The 20,396-nt window shown below is 39.6% G+C and overlaps 1 protein-coding gene across 6 annotated transcripts in view; it reads left to right on the forward strand.

The window, feature by feature from the left end:
- Positions 1-1,132: 1,132 nt before the first annotated feature.
- LOC106926661 (mitogen-activated protein kinase kinase kinase kinase 4-like) overlaps positions 1,133-20,396 on the forward strand; it is a 92,743-nt gene continuing 73,479 nt past the window's right edge. For 3 of the 6 annotated variants that reach the window (XM_015001718.2, XM_015001721.2, XM_088010973.1), the window contains exons 1-2: positions 1,133-1,803; positions 2,039-2,104. In XM_015001718.2, coding sequence (XP_014857204.2) covers positions 1,747-1,803; positions 2,039-2,104 — 123 coding nt within the window. In that variant the 5' untranslated portion in view covers positions 1,133-1,746. The remainder of the gene's footprint in view (positions 1,804-2,038; positions 2,105-20,396) is intronic. The other 3 variants (XM_015001722.2, XM_015001719.2, XM_015001720.2) reach the window with 3 other exon arrangements.

The following is a 20,396-nucleotide window of genomic DNA, read 5'->3' on the forward strand; positions in this document are numbered from 1 at the left end:
ACATTAGCTGTGTGTGAGTTTATAGGTTTGGAGCACACTGTAATTAAGACGTCTGTCCAGCCTGAAATCCTAAACATATTCCAACTAATGATAGCACATAAAAGCAGCAAGCTGCACACGGTGTCTTTATGCTACAACCATTTCAAGGACCTCACCCAAACAAGTAGCAAAATAATTTTTGTCTTCATACACAATCCATTAACTTTTGTCGGGCAAGATACTTCATTTTGACAACAAAACTGGTCAAAATTCCTCCACAGAGCTGTAAAAAAAAAAAACGGAAGTTATCACAGATGTTTGATTGTTGTAGTTGATTTTTTCTCCGATAAAGATAAACATCGTCATTTAAAACCTGCTTTTTGTGTGTTGTATGTGACTAATATTCAAAATGGTTTGATGTTCTGTAAAACGTGTGAAAAACATGCAAAAAAAGAAAGGAAAACATATTTTCACTCCAGTACAGATTTATCAAAGTGAAAAGGGATGAATACAAATGCTTTATATATGTACATAAATGTAGGTGCTGTAATGTCAATAGCATCACTGTGGCAGCTGAAACATCTGTTTTGGTGAGACGAGTCCACATTTAGTTCTGTTGTTTTAACCAGCACTACTTCTTCTGCAATTTGACTGAAATAACTTTTTATCCTGCCAGGAAAAAGGTTTGTCTGTCTCCCCCCCGCCCCCTTCTTCTTCTTTTAGCGATGTGGGTGTGGGAAAGTAGGACAGTTAGTCACTGCACAGAACACAACACATCTAGCAGCCTGTCCATAAAACTAACAAGTGAATATTGTTCTGTAACAAATAACTTGTTTTTTAGGAGCAGTGATGGTTGTAAAGTGTAACAGCTGGTGGGAGAGAAAGGATCTGCCTTAATGACGCTTTGTGTACCTGGGATGCAAGACAGGCAGCAGTGCAGCTTTATTTATCTTGCTTCTCAACATGAGATAGGCCTATTTAAAGCACTTCTTGTCAGGTATAAAAAGAAAATGTGTGAAACTGTCTCTATGTACAGTTGTGTTTAAAATAATAGTAGGTCAACATCACCAATAAAAGTTTTCGGTATAAATTAAAGTTCGACATGGAAAATAATAATTAATAGGAAGTGCAGAGTAATAGAAAGCCATTATTGTTATCAATATTAATATGATCATTATTATTATTATTATTATTTAATATAAAATGAAAAGATTTAACAATAATATAATAATAATAGTAGTTTAGATATAGCTCATTTAAAGGTGATATGAATTAATCTACAGTAGCTGCAGAGCCCCCAAATCAAATTTTGCTCCGGCTCCCACACAATTTTGGGTCGGCTCTGGCAGAGAGATCATTTTCTCTCTCTCTCTCTCTCTGGGCTTCCACAAATCTTGGACTGTCCCTGTTTGGGGCGGCGATGGCAGACAGAGGGACAGAGAGACTTATGGACCGAATGGGAGGGAGAGAGGGCGGAGAATCCCGGTAGAGAGACCTGCACACAAACAGAGAGAGGGAGGGCAGGACAGGCAGGACTCCGAGTCCGGCAGGCCGTCAGCAGCGCAGGCTCTACGGTCGGTATGTAGCAGCGGAGGGAGCTGTCTGGGACTACAGAAGCAGAGGAAAACGCTTTGAGTAGACTAAAACTGCCGTGGCATTTAATACGAAACGTGACGAGGATGAGACACAATTCGTCCACTTGAAGGAAACCAAAACACGCCGTTATTCCTCTGATTTATCACCGTTTCTTTTCTTCTTTTTGCGAAAATGGCGAACGACTCTCCGGCTAAGAGCCTGGTGGATATAGACCTGGCATCATTGAGGGTGAGTTTGCCTCGCGCTCGCATCTTTCTTCGCAGTCGTTGTGTTTTTAAATAAAGAAAATAAATGTGCTGCACCGTAGTGACACAGCCCCACGGTGGCTTTTCTTTGTCTAATATCCGCTGGCAGGAGAGGCGAGCCGGGCGCTGCCGGCTTTATACACCAAACGAACCTGAATGCAATTACGAGCACGAGATCAATTAAACGCCCCCCTCTTTTTGTGTGTTTTAATGTCCAGGATCCAGCTGGGATTTTCGAGTTGGTGGAAGTAGTGGGAAATGGCACCTATGGACAAGTGTATAAGGTTGGTGAAAGCCTCCATCAGTGTGTGTGTGTGTGTGTGTGTGTGTGTGTATGTGTGTCACAGTGTCTCAGCTGAGAACAAACCGGCGGAAACTGAAGCACAAACATGCAGCTATGTATTTTTTCCTCTCTCAGTCTCAGGAAAACGTTTATTATAGCCGACCATGCCCCCCACCTTCACCCCCGCCCGCCCGCTCCTTCCTCTGGGACCGGAGCGGTCTGGCCTGGATTATCTCTCTGATAGCGTTTTGGCCTCTCAGCTGCTTCTCTTCCATCCCGTATTATTTTATGCATTCAGCGATGCAAACAGTTTATTTTTATTCCATTAGGAGTTCCTCATTCCCGACGCCCCCGACCCCTCTCGCTGCTCCTCTCATCCACGCCCCAGTTAAATATCCCCTTCACAGACCATGCTTGGCGTTGGGCTGATCGGGCCAACCCCATCCGTGCATGACAGGCCTTTACCACGCTGACCGACTTGTTCGCCATTGGGTGGGCGGTGTTTCATTGCGCATTTGTGCACACCATTGCCCAGCAGGCCATTCGCCGGAGTGGCTCAGTGCTGCATTAATGGGGATGTAGGCCTACCCATCCACTCACATCCATGTAGCAGAGGAGGCATCCGATGGAGGGAACCTGGTTCTCCTGCAACCCAGGTTCCCATCAGGGAGGAGCAGCTTCTGGATTCTGATGTTGGCTGATAGAAATGAGGGGAAGGAAGTCAGATCTGACTGAGTTTCTGTTGGACAGCTGGGTGCTTAAAGAAATCTGCTTTACACTTCTGAATGCGATTGAGTGATTTCTGTATTTTATTTAACAATAACAGCTACGGAGGGATCGTTTAGCTTTTTGTAACATCTGGAAAGATGTCAGGAGATTATATCTACAGCATTCACGAAAAACAAGCCTGTGATTTATTTGATAGGCTGTACATCGGAGCTCTGTGAATTAAAGAAGGCAAATAAGTCGGAGAATTGTGGATTTATCACATCTGATGTCATCATCTAAGCAGCTTCCAGTTATGTCACTATATATGTATGTGTCTGGTGTTTCTGTGGGGAACTGGTCAGCTGGCATAAACACTTTTTCTTTGATCACAAGGCTTGCAAAATGTGGAACTTTGTGGTCTCACAGCAGGTTTTGATGTTCAGTTCCCTTTTTTTTTTCTTGAAATCCGATTTTTTTATTTTTATGCTTTGTGTGGTTGTTTATAATACTTTTAAATAATAGTTCTGTTCAAACATCCACGACATGCATGCGCAAAAGAAAAACATAGGCGTCACACAACAGCGCTCCGTTTACAGAAGTAATAATGGATACCGCCGTCTACAGATCGATTTTTAAAGCTGTCGAACCGCCTGCTTCAGCCACTTTTTGTTTGGATTCATCACATTAGCGCATGTCTCATGTCAAAGACGAAAAAGTTGGATAAAATGCGACCTGACCGTTCTGACTGCAGATGCTTTGAAAAGTATTGGACACGCTGATGTTTTTTTGGGTGAAAAGATTGGAGTCCTTTCAGACCGCCATGAAAAAGTTGGATATTTGTTTGCTGCGTAAATGTCAGCTATGACATTTGGCATGCTTTATTCAACAAATATTGCACTCCAGATGGTTCTTTTTGATAGCGATGTTGCAGCCTTCATGTATCACTCGGTTGATTATGTTGTAAAGCACACGATATTTGGTGTGGTACAAGCTACATGGTAATTGTCTTGTAAAAAAATGACATATGATTCAGAATGAACAGCAAGGAATTTTCAGTAAATTGTTACAAAATGTATTTATTTATATTATGAACAGACAGTGCATTAACATTGGTATCAGAGGATGTGAGTAATTCTTTTTTAACCTGTCCGTATCGGTCCGATTCGTATAACTGGACCAATATCATGAACTGATATTTATTTTGATCTTGTTGACATTTGTGTTTGGTAGGAGGAGTGGCATGTAGTTTTCTTGGAACGTGTGACAGTGGTAGTGGTAGTGAAATATGTATAGTATTGATTATTGGTATAGCAAGATTAATACTGCGTATTGAAATCTGTCCAAATTTCCAGATGGTTACATCCCTAATTTGTATGAATCCAGTTCAGAACAACAGGAGATTGGTCTATATGAGGTACAACATTTTAGACTTCAGTTCAAACTCGACTGAAATCAATCAATCAGTCAATCATAAAATGTCAATTCAGTGCCATAAAGTTCAGTCCAACTCAATTATAACATCCAGTTGATCACGTGACGTTCAAAAGAAAGAGCCCATTTGATTACAGTGAGTTGTTTACTTTGCAGCAATTCCCCATCCTGAGCAAGCATGTGGTGACAGCAGACAGAAAAAGCTCCCCTTTAACTGGGAGAAGTCAGTCTGTGAGATGAAAGGAACAGGAATGATACATTAAAACAATGAAGGTACTTCCTATTGGGAAGAAAAACAGGCAGAGTTCAAAAAGATAGTGGCAGAAATGGCTCTGTCAATGACGTGTCCCAGAAAAGGAGAAGAAAATAAGATAATGGTAACATTTTGACAATGTTGACTTTTTCTTCTCTATTTTTGGCATCAGTAGTGAATAGGATAGGTTAGGGTGTGGTTAGGGTGTGATTCTGTTTACGCTGCGGTCTTGTTTATCATTTATCGTAATAAATGTCTTATCATAATAAGAATTTCGATTTATCATCACCATCATGATCAATTCCAATTAATGTTTAAACCCCCTTAAAACTGTCTGCATTGTTGGGATTGTTGGATTCACTATTTCTTCAATAAATGGCTATGAATTTGAAAATATGATTGAATGCAGTTGCTCTGTGCAGTTTACTGATATAAATCACGCATCTTTATGTGACTAGTGTCCTAAAGAAGTGTTTTACTAATGGGAATGTTTTTCAAGAGCAATATTTTGTATGGAGATACGTATATAAGTGGTCACAGCCATACAGTTACAAAAAAACTAAGTAATCGTCTTATAGACGGTTTTATCGTTATCACAACACTGCCACAAAATATCGTGATAAATATTGCGATAAAACTTCAAGTCTGCATTGCCCAGCCATGGGGACCTCTCTGTGTCTCTTGCCTGACTCTACAAAACAGCACAGTCTGTTGGTGGAAAAACTGGAGCTGCTGCAGCAGAACTGGGTTGGAAAATGTGGGATCTTCCAACCCAATTAAAATTGTTTCTGTTACTCAGCGGAATAAATATGCAGGACCCTTTCTGAAACTGCTGCCTGTGGGGCAGCTCTCTCTCGCGCACGTCGGGTCCAGCACCCGTACCGTATGGCGTCGGGAGCCGTGAAAGGATCCCGAGATCCATCGGGTCTCCGCTTCTGAGGGGGTACACAGCACGAGCAGTAAGTGAAATCGCTTTGAGTCCGACTTCAATTTGGTGCTTTTATGGAAGGTGAAGCCGGCCCCAGAGGGGAGTTCTTGTGGTTGCCCGCTCTGCTGTTGCACCATAATTTGAACAATGAAGCCCTCTTCCTAATTAGGCACTGTGGATTCATTGGGTTATAATTTTTTGCTGCTTTGAGAGCCAACATCCCCCTCCCCTCTCTCTTGCCCTCCCCGAGACGTTGACCTGCTCCATGGAGTTGTTTTCCTCTTCTTGTGACTGGGGGCGGGGGCCCGGCAGCGGCAGTAAACGTTTCATTAAAACCGAGTGTTTGTGGAAATGCTCAGACGCACTGGAACACAAACCAAACGTGACATTTTGGGTTTAGTTCCCCAGGATTTAGTGAATCATACCCACGTCTGCCACGTGGGTCCTGACTGAATCTGACCCAGTAGCTTGCATGCGAGTGCGTGTCTTTATGTGTTTTGGTTCGCATAAGTGAGCTTGATCCCCAACACTTGGCAATTTGCTGCGCCTTCTTGACCAGCGAATGGCTAAGGAGGGTGACCGACGGAGGTGTTGCAGCTGTGTGCGCCAGCAGCAGCTGTTGGGATAGAAAAATAACACAGAACGTGACGTTAGGGGAGGAGGAAGCAGCACACCAGAAAAAGGAGCTCTCAAGTTAGCTGTGTGGAAAAAAATATAAAGACTGGAAAAAGCATTGATGAGTTTGTTATTGCACTGTTTTTATTGGTCTCTTGCAAAGAGGTATTTGGTTATTAAATACAGTGCCTTGCAGACATATTCACACTCAGCCCTGTCACAATAACAAAATTGTGCTGGACGATAAATCGCCCCAGAAATTATTGCGATGAACGATAAGATTGTGGTTTTTAGACATTATTCAACTGATAATACTATAATGATGCAAGTTAATCCTCTCCAAGACTAGTAAACTTGAATTGAAAACTCCACACTGGGAGACATTAAATATCCAAAATAAAACACAACAATTAAAAACAATAAATACAAAGGAACTAAAAACCACACACACACACAAAATAAAATAAAAATCCTGCTTGCACATCACTATAAGCAATGCACTGGACACAGCAAACATGTTGTAAAAGGTGCCCTGGTGAAAAGTTAAGTTTTTTTGTTCTGATTTGCAAACAATAGCTGCAGGGGAAAAGCAACAAATGAGTCCCTCTGAACTCAGCATGGTGGCAGCATCATGGTGTGGGGAAGCTGTTCTCCAGCAGGTCAGCAGAGTTCATTGGAGGATAGATGGAGCTTAATTCAGGAGAATCTGCTGCAAGACAAAAAACAACATACAAAAGCATATTCATATGTTTAGACTGGCCTAGTCAAAGTCCAGATCTAAATCCACCTGAGAATCTCTTGCAAATACTTCCTTCCAGTCTGTCCGTAAAATCCTCCCACTCACCACAAACACATGCTGAAGGTATGATGGGAAATGTGTTTAGAAAAACAAGCACTGAGTGTAAATGTGTGCACAATGTGCTGAGTTTGTCTACAGTGTAGAGAACTTTACCGTTACAGAACAGGAATCCAACAAGAACAGATGATTCAAATGGCATTACAAGCAAGTAAGGAAGTTAGATATTTCATGTTTTTGTTTTGAAGTAATGGAAAATTAAATCTCCAAAAAGAGAGAAACTGGATTTTAAAAAGCCTCTGGGGGTAAGACCACACTCAGCTGGTGAGTCTGGAAATCCCCCTTTCTGAGGCAATGGTTTAACCCGTTTAGAACCGGCTGAATTAAAGACTTACTCTGCCTCTTCCCCCCCACCACCCCGACTTCGCCTCTCCTCTAATCGCTTCAAGCTCGCGGGGACATATTTCCTTTAAGTTCACGGAAGGTCGAGGAAGCGCGAACGGATTCCAACTATTTTGTTTTTCTTCCCCCATGAAAAGTGGGCCAGAGGACCGGCGCTTGATGCAGCGAGCGTGTGGATGTCTGTGGGGGAAGCAGTGAAACGGAGGAAGTCATCAGTGCAGCGAGGAGAAGCTGGTGGCTTTGGTGCGATGGTTAGATTAGAAAACCACAGCCCTGTTCCTGTCGCCCCTGCCATGTAGTGGCATAAATAACTGCTCCGTTTGTGAGAACCTCGAGAAGTCCAGCTGAGATTTGGGATTTAAAAAAACAAAACAGAGTTAAGATGATGGGAATGTTCAGACGTTTCGGTGTTGTTACAGATCCACTCCATCAGTTTGTCCAACAAAACTCCCAAAGTTTTCATTTGAACTAATGAACATAGACAAATATACAAACAGAGTCTGTTGTAAGCTTTCTGGACTATATAGTTTGCTTATATTAAAGCTACTTGCCAGACATTTTGGTAAAATCGATCAAACTCACTTGCAATATATTTAATCACCTACAGAATGATATTTCGTCGTCAGATTTTCAATTCCTTTTCTGATTTAGCTGTAGATTATTATTTAATCAATACAAAATCTACAAAAGCGCCCATACCTCTGATGACATCACGAAAGGCACAAAGTAACAATTTTGAAGTCTTTTTGTCAGTTTTCCCTCTCCATTTGCTTGGTTTTATTCAAACATACACTTTACATGTTTGTCAGAGTACATGGAAATGGTTTGTAGATGTAGACTGGAAGGATCATAACCCTATTTATAAATAGATAATAAGGAAAACATGGGCATTACTGCAGCAACAGACTAAAAAACAGCTTATTTCCCCCTGTAGTTACATTAACACTTAATACAAGTGATTATGTTCAGTAATATTATGTGCAGTCGTGTAGTTGCTGAGCTTCATTTTGTTTTTTTTAAAACACTTAAATTTGACAGTAAAGGCAATTTAGAGATGAAATAAACAGCGTAACTCATTAGGAGTTATACAGGTGGTAAAAGTGCAAAAATAAAAAATCTTTAAATTCAATTCTTTCTCAGTTTGTCTGCTGAAAGCCTGATGGATAAATATCGAGATCCCATTTTATGTCTAATATGTTAAAGGCAATCTTTAAAAAAAAAAAAAGATGATGCTTGTCCATCAGATGTTATGATTTAAAAACCGCCACGTGAACAAGTCCGTCGTAATAAATTTCATCTGCAGAAATGTACAATAAAACTCTTTAACTTTAGTCATTACTAGGACAAACTGTCCACATTAGGGCTGTAATTTGCAATGAAGCAGTCTGTACTACTATGTTATTCATAACTCAAGCGTCCCCTGATGTGGTGCGCTTCACCACATCAGGGAAACTCCGTTGTCAGACGTTATGCATCGTAGGTGAAAGGTCCATGTGCGCTGAACATCAGTAATTGCCCCCAGCGTGCGCTCTGAGGTTCGTATTTGTGTTGAATGGAGTGGGTGGCAGGAGGATTTTCTTCAACAGCTGCAGACAGGAAACGGTTGCCTCATTAATGTAACGATTCACGCATAGGCTACAACTAAAGCTGAGGACGTCAAAACGAGTCAAACTAGGTATGACAAAGCAATTGGGGCAACTGGAAGAGGGAGGTATGAATTTTATTTACGGTTTTGGTACAGATGACGCGCGGTCTCTCGAGTCGGTTTCACTTCCTCTGCACCTCTTTATCTGACCTTCGCACAGGAAAGATGCTTGTTTTTGCTCTCCGCGTCGCTGATGAAGTGAGTCTGGGTGTGGCTTTCCCCCAGCCGGTCGTCAGCCAAGCAGAGCCCCGTTAATGCGCAGGAGATCCTGCACACAGACATCATGGGTCTGAGTGTTCATCCTCGGAGGTTTGGTGTTTTTAGCCTCCAGGGACTCCATTTAGAGCCACACACGCAGTTTAGTTGTTCTGTATTTTTAATGTGTTAAATGCTTTCACTCGATATGTTGCCAGATTTATGCCACCTTCATGAATCATATAGGATTCTCCCTAGATTAGGCCTGTTATTTCCAGTATTTAAAAAGAGAAATAAATGTAATCTTAAGTATTATTATCCTGTCTTTATCTAAGATAGGCCAGCTAGATAAATGTTGATTACATCTGTCGCCATGGCTACAAAACTAGCAAAGCCACTAAATAGTAATTATTTCCTTTCATTTAAAACAGAGTGAGGAAGAAAAGCCCCATAAGGTCAATAAGCGTAGGCCGTTATCTTTGTTGAAAACTGAGAAGGTAACTCTTGAATTTATAGTAATGTTAACTGAACATGAAATATTTTTTACATTTGCATTGAGCACAATTTTCTCATGGTTTTCTTTCTGCTCTTTTATCGCAATCCTCCCATCCGTCGCCGTCAGCTTAAGCACATCGGTCACTAAAATCTATTCTAAGTGTTGACATCAGGGTAAATCCATCCAGCTGATTGAAAAGGCTTTCTGCATGCAGAGGGGGAATGTGGGGCACTTGAAATGCAGAATCTAAAGCAGCAGTCGTTGCAATGAATACAGTGTGTAGCTGTAGCTCTTTATGTTCAAATATTGTGTTAGCACATTTTCTTGAAAGTATCAGGGAGATTGTGGATAGAAGGAAAAGGGAGGAGTAGATTTTAGCCAAAAAATAGAAATTTTGAGATAAAAACGTGGATGAGTCAAAACGAATTGAGGGAAAAAAACTTAAATTTTGAGATTAATCTCAGAATTTTTCTAGAAAAAACTTGGACATTTCCAAAAAGTGAACATGTTTTTTAAGATTAATTTAGGATTTTTTTGTTTTAATTTCCATGTTTTTTTTTGTTTTGTTTTTTAAATAAAGTTTCTGCTATTAATTGCTAAATTTCTGAGTTTTTTTATGCAAGTTTTTGACTTTTGCAGCTCAGAACTTTTCTGTTTTTTTTCTGGAACATTTCTGGGATCATTTTCTTGATTTATGAGTTTTTTTGGCTGGAATTTACTCCTTTTTTCTCACTACAATATCCTTAATATGCCGTCATTAAATAGAATAAACATAAATTCACAAAGATTTTAGGTGGTTTTTGTGAAAGATTTTAAATTTTCCGCTTTTCATTTGGAAACAGGTATAGGAACCCAGTTTCAGCATGGCCAGCTAGCTGGGCTATCTGCTCAGGCAGCTAATGCTTCTTTTTTTAATCTATATTATGCCTGCTTTTGTAATGAATGGTTTTCATAAAATCCGCAATAAAACCAAGACAAAATACAGCGATAATAAGAACATCACATAAAATATACCAACATAGATATAAAAAGAGAGAAACAAACCCTTACACCTAGTTCAGTTAAACAGCTCTGAGTCTGGATTTTAAGTGGAAGATGGTGAAGGTCCATGAGAACCGGGGAAATGTAAGCAGGAAATGGGGTCTTGGAAAGCGGTCTCACAGCTGAGTTCTGGACCTGTCGTAGGCAGGACGCTGAGCCACGGCTTAGGCAGAAATAAACGGAGGCAGGTCAAAACAAAGGCGTGTTTGCTCCAGTTTCCAGCTCCTCAAAAGATAGCGGAAGATGGTTTTGCTGTTTTTTTTTGTTTTTTTTTTAGTGAAAGTATCCAGACAGAACTGACAGCTGTAAATTGTTCTTCATATTTAATTTGACTGTAAAAGTTGAAATCTAGGTTTTTATCGGATGGCTTGATATTCTTAGCCAAAACTCGAAGAGATTAGACAATATCACTGGGAATTCCCTCAGCAGCAAAAATCTTTCATTATGGATTAAAATATCCTGCTACTAATCTCTGGTAAACATTTGTTCAAAGTATTCAGAATGTTTGTTTTTTTTTGTAACAGTAGCTGAAACATTGTCTATAGAAGCAGTTTGACCTTGTTACAGCTGTGTCAGTTTTAAAAAAAAATATTTAATCAAGTAAATTTGCAAAAAAAAAAAAAATTACACAGTTGTCAATTAGTTGCACAAAAGAGAAATCTTATCGGAAACACGTTTTCTTTCTCTGAGTTTTAAGTCGGAGGCTATTAATAGTGTGGCCGCGGCTCCGTAACGCGGAGGAACTACAAACTTGTCAGGAGGAATGGACTCATGCAAAGCTGGCTCACCGGCCTTCCGGCTATTCAAACTGGAATGTTAGCCTTGCCTGTCGTGACCTTTTGCGGCGCAGGAAGTGAAGCACGGCCACGGCCGACCGTGACAGCAGCAGCAGTAAAGTGAGCGGCGTCACCACTCCAAACTTTTCTTTACGGTCCGACATGGAGTTATTACCGTGACCTTTCCAAACGGAGGAAGAGGAAGCTCTGCAGCTGATAGCGGCTACAGGAAGTCAACTCTGCATTGATTTGTGACTGGAAGGTTGTTTATGAGCTGATTCAGAATTTGGTGTAAAGTTGGACTCTCGCTTGTCTTTTGTTAAAATTGACAATTTTTTTTATTTTAGTGCGATCTACTGCATGATTTTCTTTCTTTTTCTAACAAGGTAAATCTTTGTACTGTTGTTAATGAGTTTATTTGGAATGACCAATTCTGCCTGCTGGCTATAGTTCATCTAAAAATAAGAGCGAGCCTCTGACATTATCTGGGTCACGTTCTATAATGCTCACTGCATGGACTGCTGCTGCTGCTCTCTGGAAGTATTTGCACATCAGCTGGAAGACTTCTGCAATTTTTTTCTCTTGTTTTCTTCACAGATGGTATTTCATGGAAGCTGTTTTTTTTTGTTCTTTTCTAAGCACATTATTTAAATTTTTTTATTTGATTCATAAGATGCAGGAGGCGTTTATGGTCAGTTATAAACGGTCAAAAAGAGGAGATATCTGTTGAAAATTGAGAAGAATTGCTGTGCAACTTGCTTATTAACTCAAGTCATAATTGACATCATTATCAAATAAATATAATTTAATGCTAATATGGAAGTTATTGCTGAAGATTTTACACATATTACAACAATGTGTAATTGTTGTACACATTGTTTGAAGTGTCAAACTGCTTATTAGGATAATAAAAGATGAAGCGTTTGAGCTGTTGCTTTATAAAATCTCAGTTTAGCCACACGTAGCTGTTAGCTTATCTACATGGAGACAGAATTTACAGAAATGAAAAACTACGTTATGTCACAATTACTGCAGTTTGTAATAGTTCATGTACAAAACCCCATATAAGGAGATAAATAAGATTCATATCAAAAATTGTTTCAAAATATAACAAGCTTCATGAATGGAAGAAAATACAGATGAAACCAAATATTTACATTCACTGTATTGCAAAAATGTACTTTTATTCCTCTCATTGTCTGACAGGAAATCACATTTTTCCATTTCAGGATTATCAAAATTATTTCCATTTGCTTTAGGCCTGACATGGTAACATATTGTCCCAGAAGTTATTGCGATAAATGACAATATTGTTGTTTTGAGACCATTTTCAAGTAATATAATGGTAATGGCATAATAATGGAAGAACACATTCTCAAAGATCAATAAAACTTTAACTGGAAGACTTTTTAAATATTCAGAATAAATAAACAAAACGACAAATATATTGAATTATGAAATCTCTGTAAATAAAGTTATCCTCTGGAAACAGGGGCTTGTTGAGAGCAAAGCACCAGACTGAAGACTTTTCTTTTTGGTATAAAGAGAGAGAAAAGAGAAAAAGTATAAATCACACAAATGGAAATTATTGATCTTGTTTTAATTGATTTATTACAACAGGCCTAATTTGTTTAATATCACAACAATTGTTTTATTCTTTGAAACAGTCTTTAGAGTCAGAAGTTTACCCACATCTGCCTATCTAGTATTTGGTGAAATTACCTTTTAAACTAAACCAACCTTCCAGGAAACTCCTCACAACGGTTTGCTGTAAAAACGTCCCATTCCTCCTGAACTGCTGTTGCGTGTGTGACGGCCGATCCTAAACATCGACTTTGTTGTTCCGCCAACATCATCTCAAGAATCTGCTGAGACCCTCATCTCGACAGATGACAAATTTTACGTCACACGGGCTTAGCTTGTTCAGCTGCAGAAGATTAGTCCGACAAAAGTTTTGCTGAAGAGCAAAAGAGCAAATGTTTTTCTTTTAAATCTTCAAGCAACAAAAAAAAAGAAAACTTTCAGCCATTAGTGGTTCATAGCCAAGAGGACTGCATTTACGAGTAGACAGATGTCAGAACTAAACAACGGCTGGAAGATGAAATTGAAACTAGGGGTGGGTTGAGGAGGAATTAGAGGAGAAGCGCAGAGGAAGGTCATTAGAGTCGGAGCATCCTTCCCTCTCAGCCCTGGTCGTGTGTTGCTGGGATAAGGATAAAGGGACGGAGGGTGAAAGTCGGAGGGAGTGCTGTGATGGAAGCCAGTCCACCATGGTGACTGTAATCCTTCAGAATGAGATGGCACTTTCTGTAAGCAGAAGGAGGGAATTAGGGTTAGGATGGATCCAGTTCAAGAGAAAAACGTTAAAAAAAAAAGACTGAACTTCTGTGACCAATTTTTCTTTTTACGTGTTAATGAGTGTTCTCACTTTTTGATCTGCATGTGTGCGGCTTTGTGAAGAATTGTTGCTAGCGTGGGAGTAGTTTTAAACTCTGAAGTGATGCTGATGGAGGTGCACAACAGGAAGGACAACATGCTATAATAAATAATATTGGTGAAAGTCACGATTACGACTTTCACCAAGCTTTTCAACACAGCTGAAAAGTGTTGCTTCGTTCCTGGTTTGGGTTCATAAATACCAGACATGGGGTAGTCTATCCAGTTTCTAGAAAAAAAAATTATTACTTTTGTTTCACATTTTTATTGAAAAGTTGCCTGTTTTTTTTCTTACTCTTGTAAAACATTTAAATGGACTGCAATCAGTGTTTAATAAGGCATTTCTTCACAGTATGCGTATTATGTGCAGCGATGCTTTGACAACAATAAAATTGCGATATACTGTGCAGCCCTAGATGCTAGTTATTTTAGCTTACGCTCTTTTTTGTAGCGATACCTAAAACTCACTAGATGAGACAGAACACAGAGCTCACAAGGACAAAATGGGACATTTTAATGTTACTTTTAAGAAAACTTGAAAGATCAAACTTAAGATGCAAAAAGGCCCCTATTCTACATTTTTATTCATTTTCCCACAAACTCAACAAATGGTTGTCTTTTTTCTGATTTCTCAAATTTCTTCATACCATTTAAGGTCAGCAGCACAAGATCTTTAATTTCCTAGTTGCCATTGATACCGTGCGCTGTGATTAGCTTAGCGTACCCCTAGACATCCAGCTATCGGTTGTGATTTCTGCCTCCTTCAGCCTCATCTTGTAGTGCTTCCACATTATTTGAGTCTTTTTTGTCACTTTGTCAACTTTTACAATTCCTTCTGGAAACCCAAAATGTTGCCACACAAGTCATTTAGAAGTAGTTCGGCCATCTTCTGTTCCAACACCGTGAAGCCATGCTAACTGCCACTAGCTAGCGCTCGCGAGAGAGCAGTCATCTCAACGGACTTCTTAAACATTGTGAAGTTTTAATATCGCAACAAACATCTTTTATTACCGGCTCTTGTTACACAACTATTATTTATATTACAAACAAAATCTTTTATTTTATCTGTGTATTCAAGCCAATTAGTTATTTATGAAAGTTTTTAAGAGGAAGCAGTTAAATGAAGCGTTAATACTGAAGTAATGCCTAAAGTAGCATTTATTAGTGGCAGTGTAAAAGCTTTTCTAGTTCCATGTTCTGATTTGTGAGGATTTGCTTTTTTGTATTTAAAATCAATAATTGAAATAAAAGAAATGCAGAACCCAACTCTATTTTTTCCCTTTTATTTTTCAAAAAAGAAGCCAGTCTGATTCGGTCTGGTTTTCTACGAGGTTTGCACATCAAAATGTTTAGCTCATTAATCTTTAAAACATCTCCCTAAAGTTTATGTTTTGCTGAAAAATTGACTTCTTAAACATGAGCAACGTAGGGCTAGTTGTTGGGGTTATATAATTGGTTTTTACTAATGAATGGACCTGCTAGGAATAATCAGTCAGTACTCTCTTTAAGTTGTAGTTATAAATCTTACATCAGGCTTCTATCTAAGGGAGAACTACATTACATCTAATCTGAAAGGGACTTAAAGTACACGTATGCTGTATGTTTTATTAATGCTAACAATCTGAAGAGTTCGCGCTGTCTTTCCAGAAACGCTCGCATGCTAAAGTTTGTAGATTTTCAGTTAAACGCTTCAGATGTAAGATGTAAGACGGTCTTTGTCCCCGCTGACATGTGAATATGAATCCATGCCTCTCGGTTCATAAACCTGTCGCTCCTTTTCGTTTCGTGCCTGCTGGCTGTGTAGAGATGGTTATATAATACAGTGTGCTGCAATGGTAACGTGGTGAAGGGATGGACGCTTGCAGACAGTGTGACCAGATGGCTTGTTGAGCGTATTAGCTTCGTCTCTGTGAGTCGAGGCAGAGTGGATGGCCACAGAACGAACGCAGACGAATTTAGGTAGGGTTCACAAAATGTGGACGAAGCAGCAATGACTGCTTGAGCTATTCTGAATCAACTTTTATCAATATCCTCTTTTTTTCCCCCCACACAGCAATCAGTTTAGCTTTAAGTTTCAGTTTGATGTACCACTCTGCTAAACAAGTGATTTCTTAGTTCTTTTTTACTATCATTTGTCATCTTCCTTCTGCTTACTGTCAACAGAAAACCGGATGTACAGGGTGGCATTATCAGAAATGTTTCTTGTTTTCTGCCTGAAAGCTATTAACTTTAGCAGAAGCGGCGGAAATGTCGCCATGTCAACATTTGTGTGTGAATAGTTAACCAAAAGCATAATCATTTGTTTACTAGAATGAGGACAAGATATAGTTTTTACAATATTTCTGGCACAACTGTAAAAACCTTGTTTTTTCACAAATAAATGTTTCACAAATCAACAACCTTATTTTATGTTTTTAAAGTGCAATCAGTGTAGAATCTTCCAGTCCAATTTCACTAATCCACATACTTTGTTTTTCATGCATGGACTAGTAAATACTCGCTTTCACTAAATATACACAGATGTTGTAACAATGGTCTGACTTCAATACACATTTAATTTAAAAGTATTAATCTATTTCTCCTTCGCAATCATAACAAACATAGACTGGAGATATTGAGGTGACTACAGGTGATCGAATGAAGGCCAGACTTTGCTAAAAAACTGTCTAAAGCCCTTTGTTTTAGTGTCATACCTAAATACTAAATTTAGTTGATCCGTGTTTGCAAGTAATTTGAATCTCTTCTGTCTTTATAATTGTTTTTTCCTTGACTAAGTCGTCAAAATGAGTCAATTTAAACTGTTTAATAGTGGTGGCTTCTCCGATGCTAGCGGGAAAACGTTGTTGCTCCGTATTAGCTGACCCAAGAACATCTTCCTGTATTACATCAACATAATAATCTCTGTCCATTTCTTTTTACATTGGGCGAGTGGAATGTCTGAATTTTAAGTTGGCCACGTGAAACACAGCGCCCCCTAAGGTCAGAATTGTGAATAGCAATGTCGGAGGCTCCTCCAACCCCAATTTCAGATGCAATAACGTTGTTGCATGTGTAAAATGTCATGAAATTTGAAGGCCAATTTCATTTCCAGATTCAAAATCTGACTTCTTTGACCACTACAGTGAAGCAATAGATTTATAGAGCTATGGTTAAATTATTCATCTTGATATCTTGGGCTTCTTTAATCTTACTCGTGTTGACAGCAACTGAGTCATGCTTCACTTTGACAAGAGATATCGTGGCAATTTAATATTGCAAGCTCTCATGCCACATAATCTCATTACATCCCTAGTAGGAATTATTTAAATCTCCCAATGTCACTTAACAACATTACCGAGCCTTTTTTTTTTTTTTTTGCGGAGTCAGTGTTTCTTTTCAGGGCACTTTCAAAACAGTCATTTTTTTTATGAACACAGCAATCTTGTAATTTCTTTTTCCGTGTGGATGTGCATAACTGCTGAAGACTCTTGCTAACACTCGTATTCCCAGGGTTGGATTATCGGTCACGTGTTTCCAGCAGCTCTAGATGGGTTTCAAGCCTCTCTTTCTGCTTCTTCCCAGCGCTCATCATGTATTGATTTTCCACAGCAGCCGCTCACATCTCGTATAAAAGCCTCTTCATGCTCTTATCTGTGACCTCCTGCTGCCTGATAAACTAACTAAAAGCCTCTCTGTTTAGATCCAACATGGCCGCCACTTTGGCTGGGTGGCAGTCAGAAGGTTTTTTTCACTGAAAAACTTGCTTATGTACTCTATCTGCCTTGTATATTTTATATGAATAGACTATATAACAGTATTTGTACAATATCCTCTTACTCTATACCAATATGCTCCAAAGCTTTGAGGTTTGCTGAAGGGTAGTGTATGCAACATGGCCTAAAACATATTTTAAGGATTTCTATAGACTGGAAGCTTATATAATGGCTGAGTCATAATATTTCCTTACCCTTTTTTGAGTGAAAGCAAATTGAATTTTATCACTTTGAAAACGTCGTGTTCCTTTCAATGTTGGTTTGTGAGTACAGATGCAAAGATCTGAAGTTTGGTGGTGATCTGCGTTTTTGTAAAGCTTTGATACCAACCTTGCTTTCAGAACTGTAAGAGGAATATTCAAGAGTGTTTTTCTTGGCTTTTCTCTCATGATTAAATATTTATATTATGAGAGAGAGGCAGAGGCTACATCAATCTGTGTAAAGGAGATGAGTCACTGTAAAAAAGGGTTTATAAATAGGTTTTCAGGCTACCTCCACCATCCCCTCAATTTTTTATTTTTTTTTAAACAGATAAAGACATTTTAGAAAAAGGCGGGGCCTAAGAAGGTCATTTAACCTGTGGTTAGCGTATCTTATTACCGGTTAGCACAGTTAGCGTAGCCATCATTACTAAAAATGCAGCCTGTCTGTGTATTCCTGAGAGAACGTAGGCAATTGAGTGTCAAAAGACAAAAGGCCTCCAACCTTTAAAGACACAGAATTTGAAAGAGCAACTTTCCTGTTCTTTATTTAACCATTAGCAGGCAGCTTAGCTTCCTCTGGCTTCATTTAAAAAAATGCCCCACTGATGCTTGAAAATAGCTAGCCTTGTGTTTTCTTTTCTCAGTAATGGGATCCACACCAAAGAGTGTTGCTGTTGGCACCACCTGATATAGATTAGGTTAGGTTTCTTAGTGCAATACTATTTTTAAGTTTTACTGTACTTCTCCACCATAAACGTATAATGAAGCGACTTCAGTGCAGTTACCATTGATGAGTCATCTCTTGAACTTTAAAAAACAAACTGCCATGAAGAGCTTGGTCACATTTAAACTTCAGTGATTTAAAGCAGTTAACTATAAACTAAGTGTGTCATCATGGTGTTAGGGATGTTTTCTCTATTTTCAATTTAAGAGCAGCTAATTGAATTTTACATTTGTGGCTCTTGTTTGAAGGTGGCCCCTCTGTGCCTTGGATTAAAAGAAAAAAGTGTTGTACAAGATAAAAGCCTGACTGGTGTCCAAAGTTTTGGCTTATTGCAGAGTGTCTGGCCAAGACTCTTAATGACGGTTGTCAGCCTGTCTGAGCTCCTGTGGGTTGGCTGGACACGGTGGACGATTGCTGTGAGTGTGTGAGAAGTTGCTTCGTGGGGCGGGTTACTGTATGGGTGGCCATCTGGAGAGGAGAAGGGGTGGGAGGGGGTCTGTTTGTGCTGAGTGCAAGCTTAAGGGAAGTCTTAGGGAGCAGACAGCTGAGGCAGAAGTCACGGTTGGACGGCATCTTTGTTTTCGGGACAGGAGTTCGGTTCGGATTCGCTTTAATTTGTTTAAAGTTAGAAAAAAACAAAAAACAAAACCAACCATCTGAGGTCTGCATTTGATGGGTGCTAAGGTGAAACGAGACCATCTAGTTGGATTATTGTCTCTGTTTGTGTGTCAGCACACGGTGTTAATGGTCTGAAACCTGCGCCTTTCCAGCTGCCGCCTTAAACTCCCTTAATTTCCTTTTTAACTGTTTGGGAATGAATAGATTTTTCCACACTCGGGGATCACCTTTCAGGGCATAAAGAGCAGTCATGGCGTCTCCTTTCATCCCCTTCTGACTGTCCTCTGTCTCTTTCTCTACCCCCCCCCCACACACACACTTGTTGCCGTGGTCATAATAAATCCTATTTTGTTGTCCTGGAGCTCCGCGGCTTCGTTCAGCCCTGCATGCGGTGAAGGCAGCTGGCGGGTCCAACTGACGGCCTCATTAGCTTTTTGTTTTCATCTGCTTCAAAAACACTGAGCCGGTCTGAGCCCGTCACCTGACTGCAATCCTAGCCGTTCGATTGGACGGCTGAGTCAGCTGACCGCGAGCGTCGGCTGCGATTGGCTGGGAGTTCCTCAAAGCACTTCCTCCTGTAGCCGGGCAGACTGCGCACACTCCCATGAGGACCGAGGAGGGTTTGGAAACACGCACACGCACACACACACACACTCATGCATAGGATGAAATCGTGAGAGAGAGATAGAGAGAGTTGTGGCCTGAAGTGCATTTTTGCGCAGGAATCATCTGTTTTTGTTATAAAAGCAGACTGTAGCCCAGTGGGAGAAACATAAGGGTCCATTTCTGTCAGGCAAAAAACACTTTAAAAAAATCATGAACAGGTTGAACCAATCTGCGTTTGTGATTGTGTGTCGAAAATAATGTCTTAATCGGTGTTGTCGTTTAGTTGAAGGGACTCTTTATATGACAGAGGAGGTTTTCTGAAACATACCGCAAATTCTTAACTTTGCTCCTCACTGTCATTAAATCTGGGTAGAAAAAAAACAAACAAAAAACAATAATGGGATAAATGAAGCAGATGTTGTTGTGACTGTTTTTTTTAATCCAGCAAATTTAAAGGACAAAGGATGATATGTAGAATAATTTAAGGAGTTGAAGAATCAGTTTCACCTTTTGAAATAAATATTAGATTCTATTTACCTTCCAGCAATGCATCTGATCAGTTTATTTTTGTTTTCTTTAGTGATTATCTATCTAGCTCATGGATGCACAGCCAAATGTATTCGTAGCTCTCAAAGTTTTCCACATTTTACAAATCACATTCATAAATG

Source organism: Poecilia mexicana, unplaced genomic scaffold (genome assembly GCF_051168715.1).
Source record: "Poecilia mexicana isolate PSO_F unplaced genomic scaffold, ASM5116871v1 scaffold_2, whole genome shotgun sequence".
Classification (NCBI taxonomy): domain Eukaryota; kingdom Metazoa; phylum Chordata; class Actinopteri; order Cyprinodontiformes; family Poeciliidae; genus Poecilia; species Poecilia mexicana.